Here is a 20,211-nt window from a genome sequence, read left to right as displayed (position 1 = left end):
CTGCCCCAAAAAAATGTAAAACAAATAAATTTGATCCTTTGGTTTTCGGTCCTTTGATGTCGATCCTTTGACCATTCGACCCTTTGGTTGTCGATCCTTTTGACCTACAACCCTTTGCCCCCTCCCCTGGTTTTGTAATGTGGTACTGCTATGTATTCTTTCATGAGCATGTGAATCCATGCCAGACCCCATGCTGGAGAAGGAACAGGTTACTTACCTGTAACTATTGTTCTCCAGCATGGATCTGGCATGGATTCACATGCAAACTCTCCCACCTACCCCTCTGTGGCTCTTCTTGGTCATACTGCCATTTGACAGCCTTACCAAAGGTGGCAGCCAAAGGACGGGCTTGGGAAGAGGGCTGTCATTGGTTGGGGGCAACATGATCCAGAGTACAGTGATTGATTTAGAGGAGAAAGTGTTTTCTTTTACCGAGGATTCCCGGCCTGTCGATGGGGGGGGGGGGATAGAGCATGTCAATCCATGCCAGACCCATGCTGGAGAACAATAGTTGCCGGTAAGTAACTTGTTCCTTGTGCTATTCCCAACAACAGATCATTTGTTCACATATTCTGTCTGGGTATGTGTTCTCTACCCAAGTGTGGTTTGCTTTTGCTTTACGTATTTGTGTTTTGGGGAAATATCCAAAGATCGTTGCATGTATAGGAGGTTGGAGATTGACATTTTTCATGACCTACTTATAATAGTGTTTTCAGTAATTGTGTACTTTTTCTTTCTGAATAAATGCATTTTCTTGAAAAGTATAGACCAGGAACTGCTCCCATGCATGCGTTTGCTCTGTCCAATTTTAAAGCATGCATTTGAAAAGCACTTTAAGCTTGGTGCAAACCTTTGCACTCCACCAACAAAAAGATGCGATTAGGATGCAGAGAAAATACTCCCAGAAGAAATGCTGGTCAATATTCTGCTTCCACAGTCTCTATTTACAAGTTGAGCAATGAAAGAATACTGTAGCGTAATTTTATGCAACTTAAAATAGCATGATTTGGGATTCCAAGATGGCCGCCGCGGAGACGAGCCGCGTCTAAGCCGCGCTCGTACCGGGCCGCCTAAATGAGCACTTTTAGAAGCAAAAGCAACGCAGCATTTGAGCGGATCGCTCCTCACAACGCCGCCCGCGGGCTCCGGACAATAGGGAGCACGACCGCGGGGCGCCGAACGCCGAAAACGGCACCCTTGGAGACGGCACCCCTCCCCCATCGGGAGATTCCCGCCGCCGGACCGGCAGATCCAACGTCGCGGAACGGAGTGGCAAACCGCCGGCAACGAAGCCGAGGGAGAAAGGACAGAGGAGGTGGGGGCGACTCCCTGCCCCTCCCAGGAGAACCGCGGAGGCATCGCCCCCCCCCAGAGGGAACCGGACTTCGAGCGGTCATTCCAGCTACCCTCCCCCCGCGCCCTTCGCAGAGGAAGGAGAGAGAGCCTCAAAGAAGACGCCAGGATTCGGCACCAAGGGCACAGGGCCCCCGACACGGCGCAGGGCAGAGGCACGAGCGAGAGCCCCAGGATCGCGGGGTCGAAGCGGAGAAAGTTGGTGAGCACCTAGGATTGGGGAGAGAGCGCGGGGACCACTACAGGGCGCCCAGGGGCGATCCAAGAAGACACCCTCTTGAGACACAGAGGACTATCAGAAGCCCTCGCACACCACCCCGGGTGAACTCCAAGAAACACACAGGGGACCATCAGAAGCCCACACATATTCCAGGAGACATTCATAACATGTCAAGGGCAAAAAGTAAAAATAGTGCCTCCCAGCAGACCCCGATCCCCTCAAAACAAGACGCAAATATCCTTCAACTGTGGTCGGCGGACACCATGCCGCAAGCGAAGAGAAAGTCGCAAGACATCCAACAAAGGGAAGAAATGGCACAGGTGAACCCCATACAACCCCCTTCCAGGGATGACATGCATACATGGTTCCAGGAACTCCAAGAAAAATTCATGTCCTCCGTACAGGAACAGTTCACGACGATGAAAAACGACATGAAACAAGCGGACCAAGACCTAAGGATCGATGTGGCGAAACTGGAGGAAAGAACCGATATATTGGAAATAAAACTCCAAGGGATGGATGAGGAAACGCAGCAGACGAGTGAAGCCCAGGAACATTTGATGAGACTCACCCATAACCTGGAGATTCAGTGCGAGGATTTGGAGAACCGCTCCAGACGCTCCAACATCCGCATCAAAAATATGGCGGAAACAGTACAGGACAGAGACCTCATGTCGGCAGTTAAGGATGTGTTCAGCAATATCATAGAAGCAGCAGAGCCGGATACAATCTGAGTCGACAGAGTCCACAGGGTTGGCCCAAAAAGATCGGGAGCACCAGGGGAGAGGCCAAGGGACGTCCTGGTGGCACTTTCCTCCTACCCGCAAAAAGAACAAATCCTGAGGAAGGCCAGAGAAATGGACCACATAAGAATGAACGGTCAAGAAATCCAATTGTACCAAGATCTGGCACTGACTACACTGCAGAAGAGAAGGGCGATGGCCCCACTAGTCAAGGCCCTACAGGCGAAAGACATTAGATACAAGTGGACGTTTCCATTCGGGCTGACGTTTACATGGGAAGGGAAACAGCGGAGAGCAACCACCTGGGAAGAAGGCCTCAGCATAATGGGCCTTCAGGGAGATACGGAGGACGTGGAACAAGAGGCACCCAGCGGAGAGCAGAGGAGAAGACCTACAGGATGGGAAACGATCAAGCACAAAAGACCAGCCAAAGGGAGAGAATGCCGTAGGAAACAGACATGAAAAGAGGATGAGTCACAGAGAGAACGGAGGGCGCCAAGGGTCATCGCACCAAGCTCTGGTGAGGGAGCGGGAGAGAACACGGCAGCTGTACATAAACTGAAGAAGGCGGCCCGGGATGGACCCTCCGGCTTGGACTCGGGTAAGATAAGACAGTTATGTGGGGTTTAGGAGCCCCCACACACACAGCCCCCGAGAGGAAGGAGGGCAGGGAGCCTCGGGCGCAACGTCCGGGCATCAGTAGGAACCCTAGCCCTACTCGGGGGCAACAAGTTCGGTTCAGTTTTTGTTACCATTTGGGGGGGGGGGGGGGAGTTAAGAGGGTGGGGAATGAGGGACCGGGACAACAGACAGAGGGCAGCGGAGAAAGAGGGGAAGTCAAAAACTCAGAACTTATGCCTTACAAAATGGGGAAGATACGCATAGTGACCTATAACATAAGAGGGATGAATCACCCCGTAAAAAGGGTGAAACTGGAGAAATTACTCAAGAGGGAAGGGGCGGACCTCCTTCTCCTACAAGAAACGCATATGAGAGCAAAAGACAAACAAAAGGCCATGATAAGGGGATATACAATATGGGCCCAGGCTAACGCCACAAACAAGCGGGCGGGAGTCATCATAGCAATGAGGACCGGAAGGGACGCCATACTGGAGAACACCATCACAGACAAGGAGGGAAGGTATGCGTTCGCAAATGTGGTGCTGGAGGGGCAGAGGATCACCCTAGCGTCTATATATGCGCCCAATGTGGGACAGGACGGCTTTCTTAGAGACACCCTGGACAAATTAGAATCCTTTGCAAGTGGGGAAGTGATCTTGGGAGGAGATCTGAATATGGCATGGGACCCACAAAGGGACAGAAGCACAGGAGGGGCATATGGCCAGGGGGCTCCATCGAAACGACTTAAGCAGCAAATGGAACAGCTGGCCCTGAGTGATGTATGGAGGGAACTCAGGGGGGGGACCAAAACGGGTACACTTACTTCTCACATGTCCACAACTCGATGTAACGAATCGACTACCTATGGGCTTCGGTGGGCCTCATGGGCAGAATCCAGGAGGTGGAAAAGGGGGCAATCGCACTATCGGACCACGCACCCTTGTGGCTCGATATGAAACTCCAGGGGAAATCTAGAGGTCTGTGGAGGTGGAGATTGCCGGAGGACATAATCCAGGACAGGGCTACGGGGGAAACCATAAGGGGAATGATAGAAGAATACTTCACGGACAATGACACAGGGGAAGTATCAATCTCCACAGTCTGGGAGGCGTTTAAAGCAGTGCTCCGAGGGAAACTAATGGCACTAAAAATAACGAAGGAAAAACAGAGGTCGGTGTGGGAAAAAGAACTAGAAAAGTCAATTACTGAGATACAAGGGAAGATACTGACACAACCCTCCAGGGAACTTCAGAGGACTCTTAGACACGCGCAGGGCCAGCTGGAAATGCTGCGCACAAAGGGAGCGGAAAGGAGCCTTCTATACCTAAGACAAAGGTACTACATTAAAGCAAATAAAGCAGATAAGTTGCTGGCGAGACAACTACGTGCTAAACAGAAAGACATAACAATCAAAAGCATTACAAACATGAAAGGGGAACACGTTACAGGCACACAAGACATAGGGGAAGTCTTCAGAGAATACTACCAGAAACTGTATACCACAGACCAACCGGAGGCAGATGCACAGGACACATATCTGAAAACCCTCACATTCCAGCAAATCTCACCGGCAGACAGGCAGGCCTTAGAAGACCCCATAAGGGAAGAAGAAGTTAGAAGAGCAATAAATGAACTACCGAAAAATAAAGCCCCAGGCCCGGATGGCTATACAGCCCCATTTTATAAAAAATATGCGGACCAATTGACCCCGGTTCTAACCAGGTTATTGAATTCCTTTAAAGAAAGTGGCAATGTGACCCCCACCATGAACGAAGCGAAGGTCCTGGTATTTCACAAACTAGGGAAGGGCCCATCCTGCCCGGCCTCATACAGACCAATTTCACTGATAAATATAGATGCCAAAATATACACAAAGATATTAGCAGCTAGGCTCTCCCCGCTTCTCCCGAAATTAATTCACCTAGATCAATCAGGCTTTATCCCAGGGAGACGAACACACGACAATCTCAGAAGGGTCACCCATCTGGTGGAAAAGATAGGTATAAAGCGAACCCCAGCAATTCTCCTGGCACTTGATGCTGAAAAAGCATTTGACCGGGTGGAATGGTCCTTATTATTTAAGACACTGCAATGTATGGGATTTGGGGAACACTTTATTGCCAGAATTAAAGCAAACTACAACGCCCCAACCTGCAGAGTGGCCATCAATGGGGAGGTATCAGAAAAGGTGTACATATCACGGGGAACTAAACAAGGGTGTCCACTCTCTCCCCTCTTATATGCTATATTCCTAGAACCCCTACTGATAAAAATTAGGGAAGCTGCGAATGTTAAGGGGATCGAGATGGCAGGCATGCAACACAAGATTACCGCATATGCGGACGATATGCTGTTGGCACTAGAGGAGCCGGACCGATCGCTGGCTGCAGCAATGGGAGAGCTAGAAACTTTCGGGGCCATATCGGGGCTAAAAATCAACAGAAACAAATCAGAAATACTAATACTGGCAGGAGACGGGGATAAGATTAAGAGATAAGCAAGGGCACTCAACCTCAAGATAGCAGAGGAGGGTATTAAATACCTGGGAATTACTCTCACACACAAGGTAGAGCAACTGTACAGTAAAAACTACCCGCAGCTACTTACTAGAGTTCGAAGAGACATAGAAAGATGGAACCCATTGCTGATATCATGGTGGGGGAGAATTCAGACGGTAAAGATGACCATTCTCCCGAGGCTCCTATACCACTTCCAAGCCCTGCCGGTGGGGATGCCCCGCTCATTCTTCAAATCACTCCTGAGGGTAGTCTCAACTTTCGTGTGGAAGGGGAAAACTCCGAGGCTGTCCAGGGCGGTATTAACCTCGTCAACTAAGGAAGGAGGGATGGCGCTGCCCCACTTTCAAAAATACTACCAAGCGGCCCAACTCAGGGTGCTTCGGGAATGGCTGGGAGAAGACCCACAACAGATATGGGCAGCACAAGATAGGGCGGTGGCCAGAACCCCACTAGTGGAACTTCTCTGGAAGCAGAAACAGCACAGAGATCCCAACATAGGGATCAGCGTCATACTGAGCACGACCTTGGAGGCGTGGGACACCCAAACAAGAAAGGGCGCAATGACCAACACAATAGGCCCATTCACACCCATATGGAGGAACCCGCAGTTCCCGCCAGGGTTGGAGCAGGGCACATCAGACAACTGGGAGGAGGCGGGCATAACGAAAATTGGGGAAATGTTTTGCAACAATGAAATTATTCAATTCGAATCATGCCTCACACTCCCAACAAGAACCACACGGAATAGATATAGCTATGAACAACTTAAGCACTGGCTAAAAACTCCCGAAATAGCGAAGGCGGCTACGAGAACCCTAACCCCATTTGAGAAATACATCACAACCAACTCAGGGGCAAAGAAATGGATTTCTACACTATACTCCTTTATAAACAAACAAGGTGAAGAGATCAAATGGGCATATATGCGCAAATGGGATAGAACGCTGGGAAGGGAACTCACGAGAAAACAGTGGGAGGACATTTGGGCCCAGATCCCCAAAATGACAAGAGCGGTGCAGATGAGAGAAATGTGGATTAAAATAGTGACTCAGTGGCACTACACGCCTGAGAGACTGCATACTATGTTCCCAGGAACATCTAACCTTTGCTGGAGGGAGTGCGGAGAAGTAGGGACGTGGAGACACATCTGGTGGACCTGTAAAGGAATAGTGCCGTTCTGGGAAGAAGTTAAGGGAGAAATGGACAAGATATTTCCAGATGTGAGACAACTAGACGAGACCGTATGGATGTGTGGCATGAGAGATGACACTTCAAAAAGCTACACGAAAACACAATGGAGAAGCTTTGTGGGACTTCTCATCGCGGCATGGACAACAATTGCCCAAAACTGGAAAAAGAAGGATACACCGCTAATATTTACGTGGCTTCAAAAAGTATGTGACGCAGATAGCAATGGAAAAGGTCACGCACACAATCCAAGACACTAAGAACAGGTTCACCAAAGAATGGGGCGGGGTCTTGGAACTCCTGCAGTCAGACTTTATGGATCAATGGTGCCCCCACAACATAAAGGTCAGACATTTTCAACGCATAAAGAAATCCACGAATCAAGTCACAAGGTCCTCGGGTGGGAGGGGGAGGGGGAGTTGGGGGTGAAATGTTGGTACAAAGTTTTATTTGTTGTGATTATGGAAATAATAAAGATATGTTTTAAAAAAAAAAATAGCATGATTTTGTATGTTGTGTTTGTGAGAAACATTTTCTTATTTTTGCCAAATTTTTCTTGTACCCTAATCAGTTAACTTTTATATACTCTTCCCACCCCTTCTGAAACAGAGATGCCATGCAGCTTAATGTGATTGCGACCCGCCAACTTGTTCTTCTTGCACAACGGATGAAGAAACTGGAAGTCTTCATTCATGTGTCGACGGCGTATGCAAACTGCAACCGGAAGCACATTGAAGAAGTAGTCTATCAACCACCTGTGGATCCCAGAAAACTGATTGATTCCTTGGAGTAGGTGTTCTTTTTAAATATTTTCTTTGTTGCATTGATTTAAACGCTGATATTGCAACCCTTTTCTACATTAATAATGTGCATATGTCTTTCTTCATATAATATAAAATACTTTTCACATCTGTTCATGCCTAAGGTTAGTAAGCACATTACTCCTACATCCCCATTTCTTTCCTCCATAATTATTGAATGTCTGGCCGATGACAAAGGACTGGAACCATTTTGCAAAGCAAAATCACAAGAGCATATTTGAAGCTGGTGCTTATGCTCGGGGTGTTGGATCCCTTAGCATGCCAAATACTTTGCCTGTCAGTCCTTTCATTAGCACCAGAAGGACTGGACACCTTGCATGCTCGCAGTTCATTTTTTTTATCCCCCTTTTTCTTAACCATACTTCTGCATGCTGCTTGCCTACCACCTATGCTGTTTGGTTAGCTGTGTGCGCCACATACTCAACCATCAAGTTGCAGATCCGGCAAGTATAAATGCCCTGCTGCTGACCCATACACTCTCTTTGCGACTCGATGAGTATTGCAAAAAGCTGCAAGTTATGTGATACACTCTTGGCTGCACTTTAGTTGAGTATTTCCTGCACTGGGAACAGCTCTTGGATGGTCCTCCGCAAGAAATAAGACAGTTTGTCAAGGACCAGAGCTTGTCAAAGGTGAGTAAACTGATCTTCTCCTGTGCATGTCCTCTCATGCTTTTCAAGTGCCACTGGTCCTAGGAGGGATCATCACAGTCTGTCCTGGATAGCTTTTGCATTATCTTTGCATGCTGTGATGAATCTGCAATGATTCCCCTCCATAAACCTGGCCTGGGACCCTTCTCATGTGGCCAGGGGAAAGGCAGAATCTTCCTGATCCTGACCCTGGAGGTGGTGTTCTGCGGGTGGATTACATGGAGGGTGGGAGAGGGGGGATGAACGGGTTAGGAAGACTGGCAAACCCCCTGTTTAACTTTCCCTGCAACCCCACAGTTTTAATGGCTTTTTGCCAAACAGGAGAAATCCTGAAAGCCTCATTTTGTTGTTGGAGACTACCAGTCTCATAAGTACTGGGACGAGGAAGAGGGCTGAAGAGCGATGTTGCAGCAGTAGTCAGGCAATTAGTTCTGATAGTCCTCACCTGAGGGAAGCTGAGAGGCTTAAAAGACCCCCTCAGTTGCAGGCTATTAGATGGAGCTGGAACTGTGGCTGAAGTGTATGCAGCAGTAGTAGAAGCAGGAAGATGAAGGCACAGTGTTGGCAATTCAGGCAGCAGTGGAACAAAGGGAAGCCGGGAACTATGATCCTGCATATTTCAACTGCTTGCCCGGTGAGGGTCCTGCTCCCCCAAACTCTGATGTGCAGAGGTTGCGCAGCGGAAGGCGTGAAGGAGCACTGCTTTCCCCCATGTCATCCTGTTTGCAGAGATTGGCCAGCAGGAAGCGTACTGGTGACCGTGACCAAAGGTTGCTGTGAAGCCGCAGGTCTCGGGAGCGAGAGGGCTCCTTAATTGCATGGTCAGACCGGAGACCCCTTCAGCGAGGCAGGGTGTGGGTCCAAAGTGAAGCAAGAAGCCGTAGAAGTCCTGCTGCATGCAAAGAAAGGAATACAGAAGCCTGTGAGTCTCACCGAGCGTTCCAAGAATCCTTGTGCATGCACTACCGGCAACAGTATCCGGAAATACAATCACTTGGGTATGAGCAAAAGTGATGCCAAACGACCATTGATTGTTTAACGCTGGAACACTTGAATTGTAGCACTCGCATATAAGCAAACATTCTCGTTTTCACTCGCGTAAGGAAGAAACACACTGAGACTTTATTATTGAACTTAAATCTTGTGAAAACACCTAAAGGAGTGGTCCTGTGTGCCTAATAAAGATTCTGGGAGGAAAAGTGATCATTAATCTTTACTACCAGTCTAACAATCGAAGTAATGTGTTTGAACATTGTCATTACAAGTTAGAATGAGCAAGCATTGCCCAAGCCAAGAGTGAATAAAGCGTTTCCCCAATTAGACATGAAACCAGCCTTTCCCAGAGGCAAAGAATGGTGTAAGCGTGACTGAGCCAGATAGAACACCAGCATTGCCCAAGCCAAGTAAGTACAAGCATTACCTGATGCCAAGAGTGGCAACACAGCTTCTGGGCAGTTATTCTGGCTAACAGAATAAAGATGGATAAAGGCAATGTTGGGAAAGGGAAACTTGCTACTTGTTGTTCTTTGAAGTTGAAACAATCTACATTGCCAAAGCTAATAGGAAGAAGAGAGAAGTGTGTCCTAAAGGCAATTTTGGGTTGTCTGTGTTGTAGACATACCAGAGTGCCAAAGAGGCCGCCCCTCTGGAAAGTGAATATTCAGAGGACGTGTGCCTTGCTTACTTGAACGTGTTGAAGTACCATTAAGTGAATCTGGTCATATCTGAAAACTGTTTAAAGTCACAAAGTACTGAAGCTGTGGTGGTGCATTTTGTTGTCAGTAGATTTGATACTTCATGAGCACAATTGAAGGCGGAATACTATGACGCAGGGGAGAAGAACCTCCTGGTGAAATCTCACAGAAGTTGCTTGAAGTTGAGGGTTGCTAAGGTGAAAGTAGAAGAGCTGTGACATCATCCTGAGAAAAATACGAACCGTGACTCCTAATCTTAGAAAGTAGACGTATTATGTGTTAACCAAGCTTTATTAATATTGCCAGAAGTTGTGTTTACCTTAACCTAACAAAGAACTGCGGTATTTCTTCTTGTACAACTAGATGTTGTGGCGAAGCATCTTGGCTGGAAAGGACATTGATGCTATTTCAGGAAGTGGAAAGTCTTTATTTCACCAAGAAGATGAGCTTTTCTGTTTGTACTTTAGTTAAGAGTTTTTTTTTCTTTTTTTACATTAAAGGTGCCAGGAACTGAATTGTGACGGTATTACAAATCCGGATTTCTTTGTTTCCTTTCATTGACCTTTGGTACAGAATTTACCTTGAAACCTGGGGAAAAGGGAATTCACCCAGGTTAACAAGAAAGACTGTGAATATCATTGTTACTGTGAATTGCCATGAATTGCCATATATTATTGTTTATTAGATGTTTAAGTCTGAGGGCCAGATATCCTGTGTTAGTGTTTTCCTGAAATCCTCGTCGGAGTAGGGATAGTGAGGTGTATCATCTAAAACGTGTCCGCTTCACAATTCTGACTCCTCACAGTGCCCTTATGCCCTAGTTAAGGGAGATATCCTCAGTGCTCATGTTTAGGGCCTAGCTCACCTACTCGTTAGAAAATATCCCGAGTGGCAAACACTTTACCCTCCTCACTTGGTCATTGGTGGTACACCTGCAGAGACATGGGCTTTGCACTGAGCAACTGCCTTCGACTGTACAAATAAACAGCCCTTTGCCCATTGGTTTGTCGGGACATGTTTTCCTCTTCAATAAGGTTCCCTACAAGAGGAAGCCTTCCAGGGACAAAGATGCTTTCCTTTTGGTTTTTGGTTCTTCAGAAACATGAGAAATCACCTCAGGTCAAGTTGATCTAATGGGTCCTCAGCCCTCACAAGGACCCTGCACCTCAAAAAACAATTCACTTTGCACCATTCGAGTCTTCTCCTCGGAATAATTCAGAGATCCACACTAGGACAGGTTATGGGTTTGTTAATACCAAAGATTAATTAAAAGCTACCAAAGGGACCTTTTGTAGCTCGAGTCGACTGAGCTGCCTTACCAGCCATCAGGCATGCCTTCATTTTTTCACTGTCGTGGTTGCCACTTCTTTACACCAATCCACGGCAGGCTACCATGAGGGGGTTGACTGGGCAGCCATGGACGACCTATGGGGTTGCTTCCCTTCCAAACTGCAGAAGATGATCGATTCTTTCCAAAGGTACAGAAGCTGACCATGGCCCTGGAGAGGAGAACATAATCAGCGGACCTTATCAAGGCGGTGAACTCCATGGTGCATTCAGCAGCAGTCCCCTTTTCATTCACACAGATTTAGTCCGTGGTTGGGTCTACTGGCCCCAATCTCCTGCGCCTTCTCATACTCTTCCCCAGTCAGCTGCCCCACTAGTCTTTGCTCCTCTACCTTTGCTTCCACTGCACCATTGCTGGATCTGGCCAGGCTATAACCTACAGTGGATGAGTGACCCCTGCTCCAGACACTGCGTACCCACATGATCACGATGATGAGCTGCCTTCTTCCATTCAAGTGTTTCACAAACGTAGGAAGCCTCTGATCAGGAGGGAGTCCTTCCGTTTTAGCTAGTCAGTGGATTGCCTCTACGCTAAGGTGAACATCTGCAGAAATCTGTCCTTCGTGAGGTACGAAAGATCTGTGAGAAACGACACACAGTAAACAATAGTGATAACCTGAAGTACATGCCAAAATCATCTGAGAAAATCCGTCTGCCCTCACAGCCACAGGCCTAATTTTCTGTGGTCACTGCATCAAGGACGTGGAGTAAACCTTCCTCAACTCACTCTGCATCTCTGGCTCTGTGCAAGGACACATTATTAGACATCCTGAGGCATAGAATGTCATATATCTCTCCCCTAACAAACATTGATTCTCTGCTGGTATCCTGCAATCGGAGACTCTGGAAAGATCCAGTGAATTGTGAAAATTACTTCAGTGGGGATATGCAGGTCTTGTTTAGGGCAGGTTTCACTGATGCTTGATGAGTAGTGTCTGATCTCATGGAATTCTCTTTGCATTACATTGACACAACAGTTAATGGTGGCACACACCCTGGATTATCTCCTCATGTCAAAATTCAGCATGGACATCCAGGACAACCTACTGGATTTACCAACTGACAGTCAAACTGTTCTATGCCTCTCTGGGTGAGCTGACTGAATCACATGAAAGGCTACATTCTATAGGCGGTGTGCAACAAAGGATGTCTGAAAAAAGCCATTCAACAAAGATACTGCCTTATGTCAGGACTTGCATGGAGGCTTCAAAGAGGGTTGCAATCTACACGAGTGCCCATGGGGCGCTATAACCATGCGTGGCAGGAGACAGACATTAGGGGTGATTGCCTATTAAGGGTGGTTGTATGGCGGTTGCACTGGGGGGGCGGGGGGCGGTGAAGGATGAACATTCAGGGTTTGGGAGGGGACCACCCAAAAAGGCATTGAGACCTGTCTAGGCTCGGATGGAATGGGACACACTGCCATATTTGGTATCCTGCTCATCTGAATGGCCACTGTGTGAGGCTGAGGGGGGCTAGGTACGAAGTGGCTGGATCTAATGGAGCGATCTAGTCACTCCCTGGCTGTTTTGAATAAAATGCCATGTTGGGAGCAGCATTTAGCAAGAACAGTTTACAGACAGAGGCACTCAAACAAAACAGCAGAACTGGCCTTTCTTGCCGCATTTGCTGGTCAGCAACTGCAGGATAGATGCATTTTTTCAGAGGTGTTTTATGGCTTTCACGATACAGTCTGCTCCATGACTGACCAACCACTGGCCAACAACAAACGGGCACTTTGTTTTTTTTGTTTTCCTCCTTAACTCTTAAACCGATATGGCGAAACAATGCCTTTACCTGTCCAGAAGGGTCGGGAGTTGATGGGGCAGGGTTACAGAGTTTTGGGAGAACTACATCTCACTAGACTTGTGGTGCATCCTGTTGTAGGCAGGGGCTAATACTTAGCAGCATCTTGATCTTCTTTTTAATGCCGGGTCTGTGTTGCGCTCTTTAGAAAGGTGAAGAAGCTCTGGAAGGTTTAGGGCAATTTGACGACCTCTTCACCCTCTGTAACCCAAACACACCCAGTCGCAGGTTTTCCAGACTATTAATGCTGCTGAAAAGGACCCAAGAAGACCTGTGTGCCCTGCTGGACCTGTCCTACCTGAACCTTTCTAAAACAAAATTCAATATCAATTTAGTGCACATCGGTCGATCCTCCACCCACTGACCTGATCGTAGTACCTGTTTTCATAGACAGCAATTTGTTGTTCACTTTTGGTTGAAATCAACCAATTCTTTATACATGTATGTGTGTAGGGGGATGGTGGTATGGGATAGGAGAGTAGTCCCACATTTAAGAAGAGAGAAATAAAACTGGTCGAATACTTGACGACCAAAAAGGCATGAATAAAATGTAGACTTTTTTTTTTAAATTGCAATCTATGAAAACATGTAGAACCCTTTTAGGTATCAGTTTGGATGCTGCACTGTTACTTCCTGAGGCTCTCCTTACAGGGTGCCCAATACCAGTACATGGTCCTCGGTTTTGTGCTGACTGTGGCACCAAACACCTTAACCAAGCTTATGGCTGCAGGCCATCTACAGGTTAGTGTCCCTGCTCTCGTAGGTCAGAGATAGGAGACAAATAAGAGGGCCTGTTTGAACAAGAAAATTTTATTAAAAGAATGACTGTCTCTTCTGAAACCTACATTCAAGAGGATTGCCCTACAGTGCTTGTTAGGACGTCCTACAAATTACCACTGTCCAAAGCTACCCTCTCGTTACCTATACCCTACCACCATGAAAAGAACAGACAGAAGTCTTAGTTTCCAAAGACTTCTTCAGGGCTTGACCTGTTGTAGTAGTTCACACACAGAAAATGTTTTCTGTTCCTTTTGACCAAAACAATGTCCTTGTCATGCAGTTAGAACAATTATTTCTTAATTCCATTGATCAGGATGCAATCTTTTATTGTTAGAAGTAACAGGCTCTCCTGACTTGGGTTGGTCGGCATTCTCAAAAACACATTCTCTCACTCCCCTGTGTGGGGTATTCCTATTCTTAGTCTCTTAAGTGCTACAGGCCCCTTTATCCCTGCTTTGTTTGCCGCTTTCGTCCCCTCCTGGGATATTTGGATTCTCAGCACTGGGTGGGTGTTACACTCACCTGGTATCCACAAGGACCCCTCTCTGCTTGGTTATGTGCCAGACATTGGGTAGCGCCTTAGGTTTTGTGCGTTGAACTCTCTGTCCTGCGTCTCTGTGCAGGGGCGCGTGGTTGGTGCGGGCGTTCCGTGGACCTAGTTGCTTCACTGGTCCGTGTGCCCTTATGTCGGGTCCAGACCGGCTGTGACTCTGACTCTGCTTGCTGTCTTCCAGGTGAGTTATGTCTTTTCCGTCTTTATTCTGTCTTTCTTTCCCTCTGTTTTCTCTGTCTTCTCAGCGTCTTGCTCCACTACGCTGTTCCCTAACAATGTCCCTTTTTGTTTTCACTGGGATGGTTGCAATCTCGGAGTTGCCGTGCCGATGGCGAAGACCACGGTGAGTTATTGATGCGCAAGGCTGCGCTGTTTATTGGTGTTGATTGCTAACCTGTGTTCTCTTCTCTTCTTTGTACAGGTTGCGGTGATGTTCCGGAGTGTTGAGAGAACTGAGCGCTGCTTGCCCAGGTAAGTTCTTTGTTAATGCTGACCTTGTTCCTTCTCCCTTGCAGGTTGTGGTGAAACCTGTAGATGGGTGAGGTAAAAGAAGCGCAGAGTGCTGCCAGGACTCGCTGCTTGCCCAGGTAAGAATTGTTCTTAATGCTGTCCTTGTTTCTTTATCTTTGCAGGTTGCGGCGAGTTCCGGAGATGGGCGAGGTAAGCGAAGCGCAGGATGGATTCAAGGCAGGTTACTTCACAGGTAAGTGTCCTTGCTTGCTAATGCTGTTTTTGTTCTTCCAGGTTATTAATGGAATCTGGATCTAGGGCTTCAGGATCGGGCCGCCGGAGAAGCAGATGAGCAGGAGCTGGACACAGTGAGCGTTAGGCTGCAGGAGTGCAGAATAACTCGAAGCGTGTTCTGCTGTTTGGGTGTGGTTTAAATAGCCCAGGTAAAGTAGTTCCAGGCCCAGCCCCACCCAAAACACTAGACCGCATGGCTTGGTTCTAAAGAAATGAGCTGTGTAATAGGCTTCCATGTTGGATTAAGGTCCAAAACTGGTATTGCTTTATTCCTGATAATGAGCCTGGCGCCAGGACGGACTCCATGTATGTTTCTGATGGAGTTTTAAGGCCCTTGGGGCCAGTGTGAAGGGCTTTAGCCCCATTGCTGCCAGGGGGCTGTTATACCAGAGGGGGTCAGGGGCATGGATTGTGACAGAGGGCTATGGGTTTCTCCAACCCTACTTTGGAGTTCTATTTCCTCAACCCCTCCTGGAGTATGTACATTCTCAGCCTGGCATTGACTACAGGCTTATTCAGCCCTGCTTTCTCCATTCAGTACTCTTACGTCCCGTCCCCTTTCCTCCATACTGTATGGGCGTCCCTTCCAAGGGACGGGAGACGGAACCTTTTTCACCAGAAAAAACCTTCTTCCCCTTTAAATTTAGAGGCGCGCGGGGGCGCGGCCCAGGGAGTATGTGCTGCCCTGACTCTGCCCTCCGGCGCCACACTTCGGTCCCCTTTTCCGCGTCGACTGGAACAGGCCGAATTCACCAGGCCTCCTGGGTTTGGCTTCGGCCATGTAATTCCACGCGCGGATACTTCTCTTTTGTCTTTTTTTTTTTTTGTTGTCTTTTCTATCAGGTATACCTCAGGCATCACACTTCTCCCCCGCCCATGTTGACATCTACAGGGTTCAGCACGTGTCCATCCTGCAACAGGCTCTTCCCAACTTCAGACCCCCACATCCTCTGCCTATGTTGCCTTGGCCCAGACCACGGTTGGCAATCATGTCCGGCGTGTGACGCCCTGTCCTCGAAGGAGCTGAAGAACAGACTAGCCAGGTGGAGGGAGCTCTTCCAGAAGTCGCCTCCAGAGGATCTCAAGAACTTCGTGAAGCATTGTCCCAAGTCCAAGGTAGGGCTGATATTTTCCAGCACACCCTGCATGGTAGACTCCTTCCCAGGGACTCGCCCACGTGCGAGGGACCGCCCAGGTCCTTCCACCGAGGCTGCTACAGCTACCGGCCTTCGGGTCGAGGGGTCCTCAGACGCAGTGTTGAGGGACCGGAAGGTTCTTGTACCAGGCCTACACCCGAGAGGCTACGCCCTTATACCGGCAATACGTCAGAGGGGACGCCTAAACGCATCTCTACCGACCCCTGGGTCGAGGGTGTCACACCTACCGGGCTGAACCCGAGGAACAGGGTAGGCCTTGTGATCCACAAGCAAGAGTCTTGGACAAGGCTGGACCCAGTAGGCTGGGCAACACGTCGCAGGCACGTGGCAGGCAGCTCGACAAAATGGCTGCAGCGCCAGACAGGAGCACCCATCCGACGCCAATTCCACGAATTCGGCCAAGAACGAGGATCAAGGTGGGACTGGTCGCAACCAGGTACGTGGCTTACAGCCTACTCTTCATATGGGTAGGGCAACTTTCCCATGCTTCCATACGGACTGGGTACGCAGCCGCTCCAGCAGTCCCCCGCTACCCTGTCGGTACCCCTAGCCACCTCTTCGGCCAGTGAGAAGGTGCTCTGACGAATTTCCTCGGCCTCATGAGGTCTCCTCAGATGGGGATTATCATCAAGGACGCAGTCCAGGAAGTCCTCCCCGCCATGCTAGCGGCACCATAGAAGCCTCCCTGACGCCGGTGCAGCCGCCTCCTCTGGCTCCACAGCCAACTCTGCAACTTCTGCCACCTAGGATGCGGAGTTTGGGCAGATGGTTCTCAGGAACCTCTTTGAGCCCAGCTAATTTTTCAGCTCCACCAGTTCTCTTGTTTCCGTGGAATCGCCCACAAGGATGGAGGAAAGGGGACGGGGGTTATGAGTCATAAAGGTTACTCACTGAAGTGACTAGAGTACTCCCTAGTCCTTGTTCCCCTTTCCTCCATACATCCCACCCTCCTTGCCCCGTTAGTAGGCCAAAAGCAAAATATAACTGCATTTCCAGGTTCACCAGTGCCCGATGTGTCAAAAGGAGACTGAGGTGAGGTGCCAGAGGGTGTGCCTAGGGCCGGTTCTATGGCCAGGGCCACACCCCTGTGTACTAAACTAAATTTAACGGGCAAGCTCACTTGGTTTGTTGCCAAAGGTTCCGGTACTGTCCGCATGCCTGGGAACAGCCCCCACGGATGGAGGAAAAGGGGATTAAGGACTATGAGTACTTTAGTCACTACGTGAAGTTACTTTTATATATAGTAGACTATTTACCATGTCTTTTTAGACTCCGGCTTAGTATTCAATATCCTACGAGTGCACATAGCGGCACTCTGAGCCTACACCACAGAGTAAAGTTTCATGGTGGAAAGTGCCTGAAGTTAAAGCATTCATGGAGGGTGTTAAAGAGTTATACCCACCAGTTGCTAATCCAACTTCCGACTGGGACTGGAATGTTGTGCTCACAAAGCTCATGGGAGTCCCCTTCGAGCCACTGCACAAAGCCTATCTTAAATAACTAACATTGAAAACTGCTTTTCTTGTGGCCATTATGTCAATAAGGAGAGTAAGTGAACTACAAGCCCTTTCAGTGCAAGATCCTTTTATCATTATTCACAAATATATGGTGGTACTACCCTCACATCCACGCTTTTCTACAAAATTAATCTCTTAAGTTCAATGTAAACCAATCTGTATAACTTTCTGCTTTCGTCCAAAACCCAAAGAATGCAGCAGAAAAAATTCCTGCATACCTTGGATGTCAGAAGTGCTGTCGTATTCCCTCCAAAAGACTAAATCTCTCTGGGAGAGAGGGGGTCTGAGGAGGGGGACCTTTTTTGTTTGTCTCTAGCCACAGGGAGAGTAGGGGATCCTTTCTCTAAATCAGCTACCTCTAAATGGATTGCCAGATGCATCCAACTTTGTTATTCACGTGTCAAGAGAACTTTACCTTACAAGCCCAGAGCAAATTCAGCTCGGAGCACAGGAGCTACTCTAGCTTTCATGCAAATGTGCCCTTAAATGCCATTTGTAAATAAAGCTGCCTCTTGGAGTTCCATTCATACCTTGACACAACACTACTGTTTAAGTCACGCACAATTGGGTCAAGTGGTGTTAAAAAAACTTTTTGCCCCTCTACCTTCAAATAACCCACCACCTTATCCAGGCACTGCTTACTAATCTATGCAAAGCATGTGATTCTAAGCAGATCCACAAGCCTCAGATCGCATACGTTACTCACCGTAAACGTATTTCGAATGGATTGTGTCCTCCCATGTATTCCTCATCTTTGATATTCGTTATCCCGCTCAACAAGGTTTTCCGTCGGGCGATCCAGTGGTGGGGCACCCGTGCACACCTCACGGCGGGCATCACACCAGGAGACGGTGAGGACGGACGCCTCCCTGGAGGGATGGGGTGCACACACCGGAGATCTCCACGCAAGAGGCCTTTGGCTCCCGGAGGAGAGGTCTCTCCACATCAACATCTTGGAGCTCCGTGCCGTGTTCTGGGCGCTCAAGTAGTTCCTCCCGTCCCTCAAGGGAAAGGTTGTGAAGACCTTCACCGACAACACCACCACAATGTTCTACATCCGGAAGCAGGGAGGCACCAGATCCCCAGACCTATCAAAGGGGGCCCAGGATCTGTGGCACTGGGCCGTGGCCCAGGGGATGTTTCTGGTTCCCTTCCATCTGGCAGGAATAAAAAACACCATTGCTGACTCACTCAGCAGGGAGCTGCGCTCGTGCCACGAGTGGGAACTATGCTAGGATCAGGTGGATCGGCTCTTCCAACGATGGGGCGAACCCCAGATCGACCTGTTCGCAACGGCGACGAACTAGTGCCAGAGGTTCACCAGCAGGTTCCCCCAGCCGAGGAGCATGGGCGATGCTTTCTCGTTCCCCTGGGACGGCTTGTTCCTGTATGCGTTTCCTCCGTTGCCGCCGCTGCTGCTTCGACTCATCAGCCAGCTCAAGAGGTCCCAATGCAGGATGATCCTCGTTGCACCGGCGAGGCCGAGACAGATCTGGTTCCCGGACCTTCTTGACCTCTCAGCGTCCCCACCAGTCAAGCTGCCGACAGACGCAGATCTTCTCTCCAGAGAGGGAGGCGCCATTCTTCATCACGACCCGGAGTCGCTGAACTTGCAGGCCTGGCTCCTGTAGCACTAGAATTTGGAGGGCACGATATCCCGACTGACTGCAGAGAGGTTCTTGCAAAGGCCAGGGTGTCCTCAACTCTCAAGTGCTACAGACATAAGTGGAAGAGGTTCTCTGTCTGGTGCCGTGCACAGAAGATCAACCCTCTACGGATTACGGCACCTCAAGTGCTACCATACCTACTGTCGCTGGCCAAAGCTGGACTAGCTCACGCTTCCATCAAGATACATCTGGCAGCGATCTCCCAATACACCAGAACTGCAGGACGGGCGTCCTTGTGGTCTCATCGACTGGTGAAGGAATTTATGAAGGAACTGTTCCGATCGTTCCCGATGGTGAAGGCTCCAGCCCCGGCGTAGGAGCTCAACGTGGTGCTGACCAGGCTCATGGGGCCACCATTCGAGCCTTTGCATACGGCTCCGTTGAAGTTCCTGTCGTGGAAGACAGCGTTCCTTGTGGCCATCACCTCCGCACAACGCGTGGGAGAGATTCAGGCCCTATCCTGCAAGCCTCCATATTTGACTTTTCACGATACGAGGGTGATGCTGAGGACGCACCCCTCTTTCATGCCCAAGGTGCCGTCGGATTTCCATCTTAACGAGCCCTTGGTGTTGCCAGTTTTCTTTCCGTCGCCGGCCGAGAGGACTTTGCACTCGCTGGATGTAGCTAGAGCGCTTAAGTTCTACGTGGACCGAACAAAGAGTTTTCGGAAGACATCACAGCTGTTTGTGAACTTTGGACCTGTGAACCAAGGGAAGGCTCTCTCGAAGGCTTCCATTTCCAGATGGCTCTCCGGCTGCATCATGCACTGTCATCGGTTGGCCAACCGACCGTTGCCCGGCTGTCCGAGAGCCCATTCGACCAGAGCGATCG

At 48.9% G+C, this 20,211-nt stretch overlaps 1 protein-coding gene across 7 annotated transcripts in view; it reads left to right on the top strand.

The window, feature by feature from the left end:
• FAR1 (fatty acyl-CoA reductase 1) overlaps positions 1–20,211 on the top strand; it is a 1,197,112-nt gene that overhangs the window by 336,179 nt on the left and 840,722 nt on the right. For all 7 annotated transcript variants that reach the window (XM_069623607.1, XM_069623603.1, XM_069623609.1 and 4 more), the window contains one exon: positions 7,254–7,433. In XM_069623607.1, coding sequence (XP_069479708.1) covers positions 7,254–7,433 — 180 coding nt within the window. The remainder of the gene's footprint in view (positions 1–7,253; positions 7,434–20,211) is intronic.

Source organism: Ambystoma mexicanum, chromosome 11 (assembly GCF_040938575.1).
Source record: "Ambystoma mexicanum isolate Mex_15411 chromosome 11, UKY_AmexF1_1, whole genome shotgun sequence".
In the NCBI taxonomy this organism is placed as follows: domain Eukaryota; kingdom Metazoa; phylum Chordata; class Amphibia; order Caudata; family Ambystomatidae; genus Ambystoma; species Ambystoma mexicanum.
Note: the sequence above shows the minus strand (reverse complement) of the source record. Positions and strands in the feature narration are given on the sequence as shown.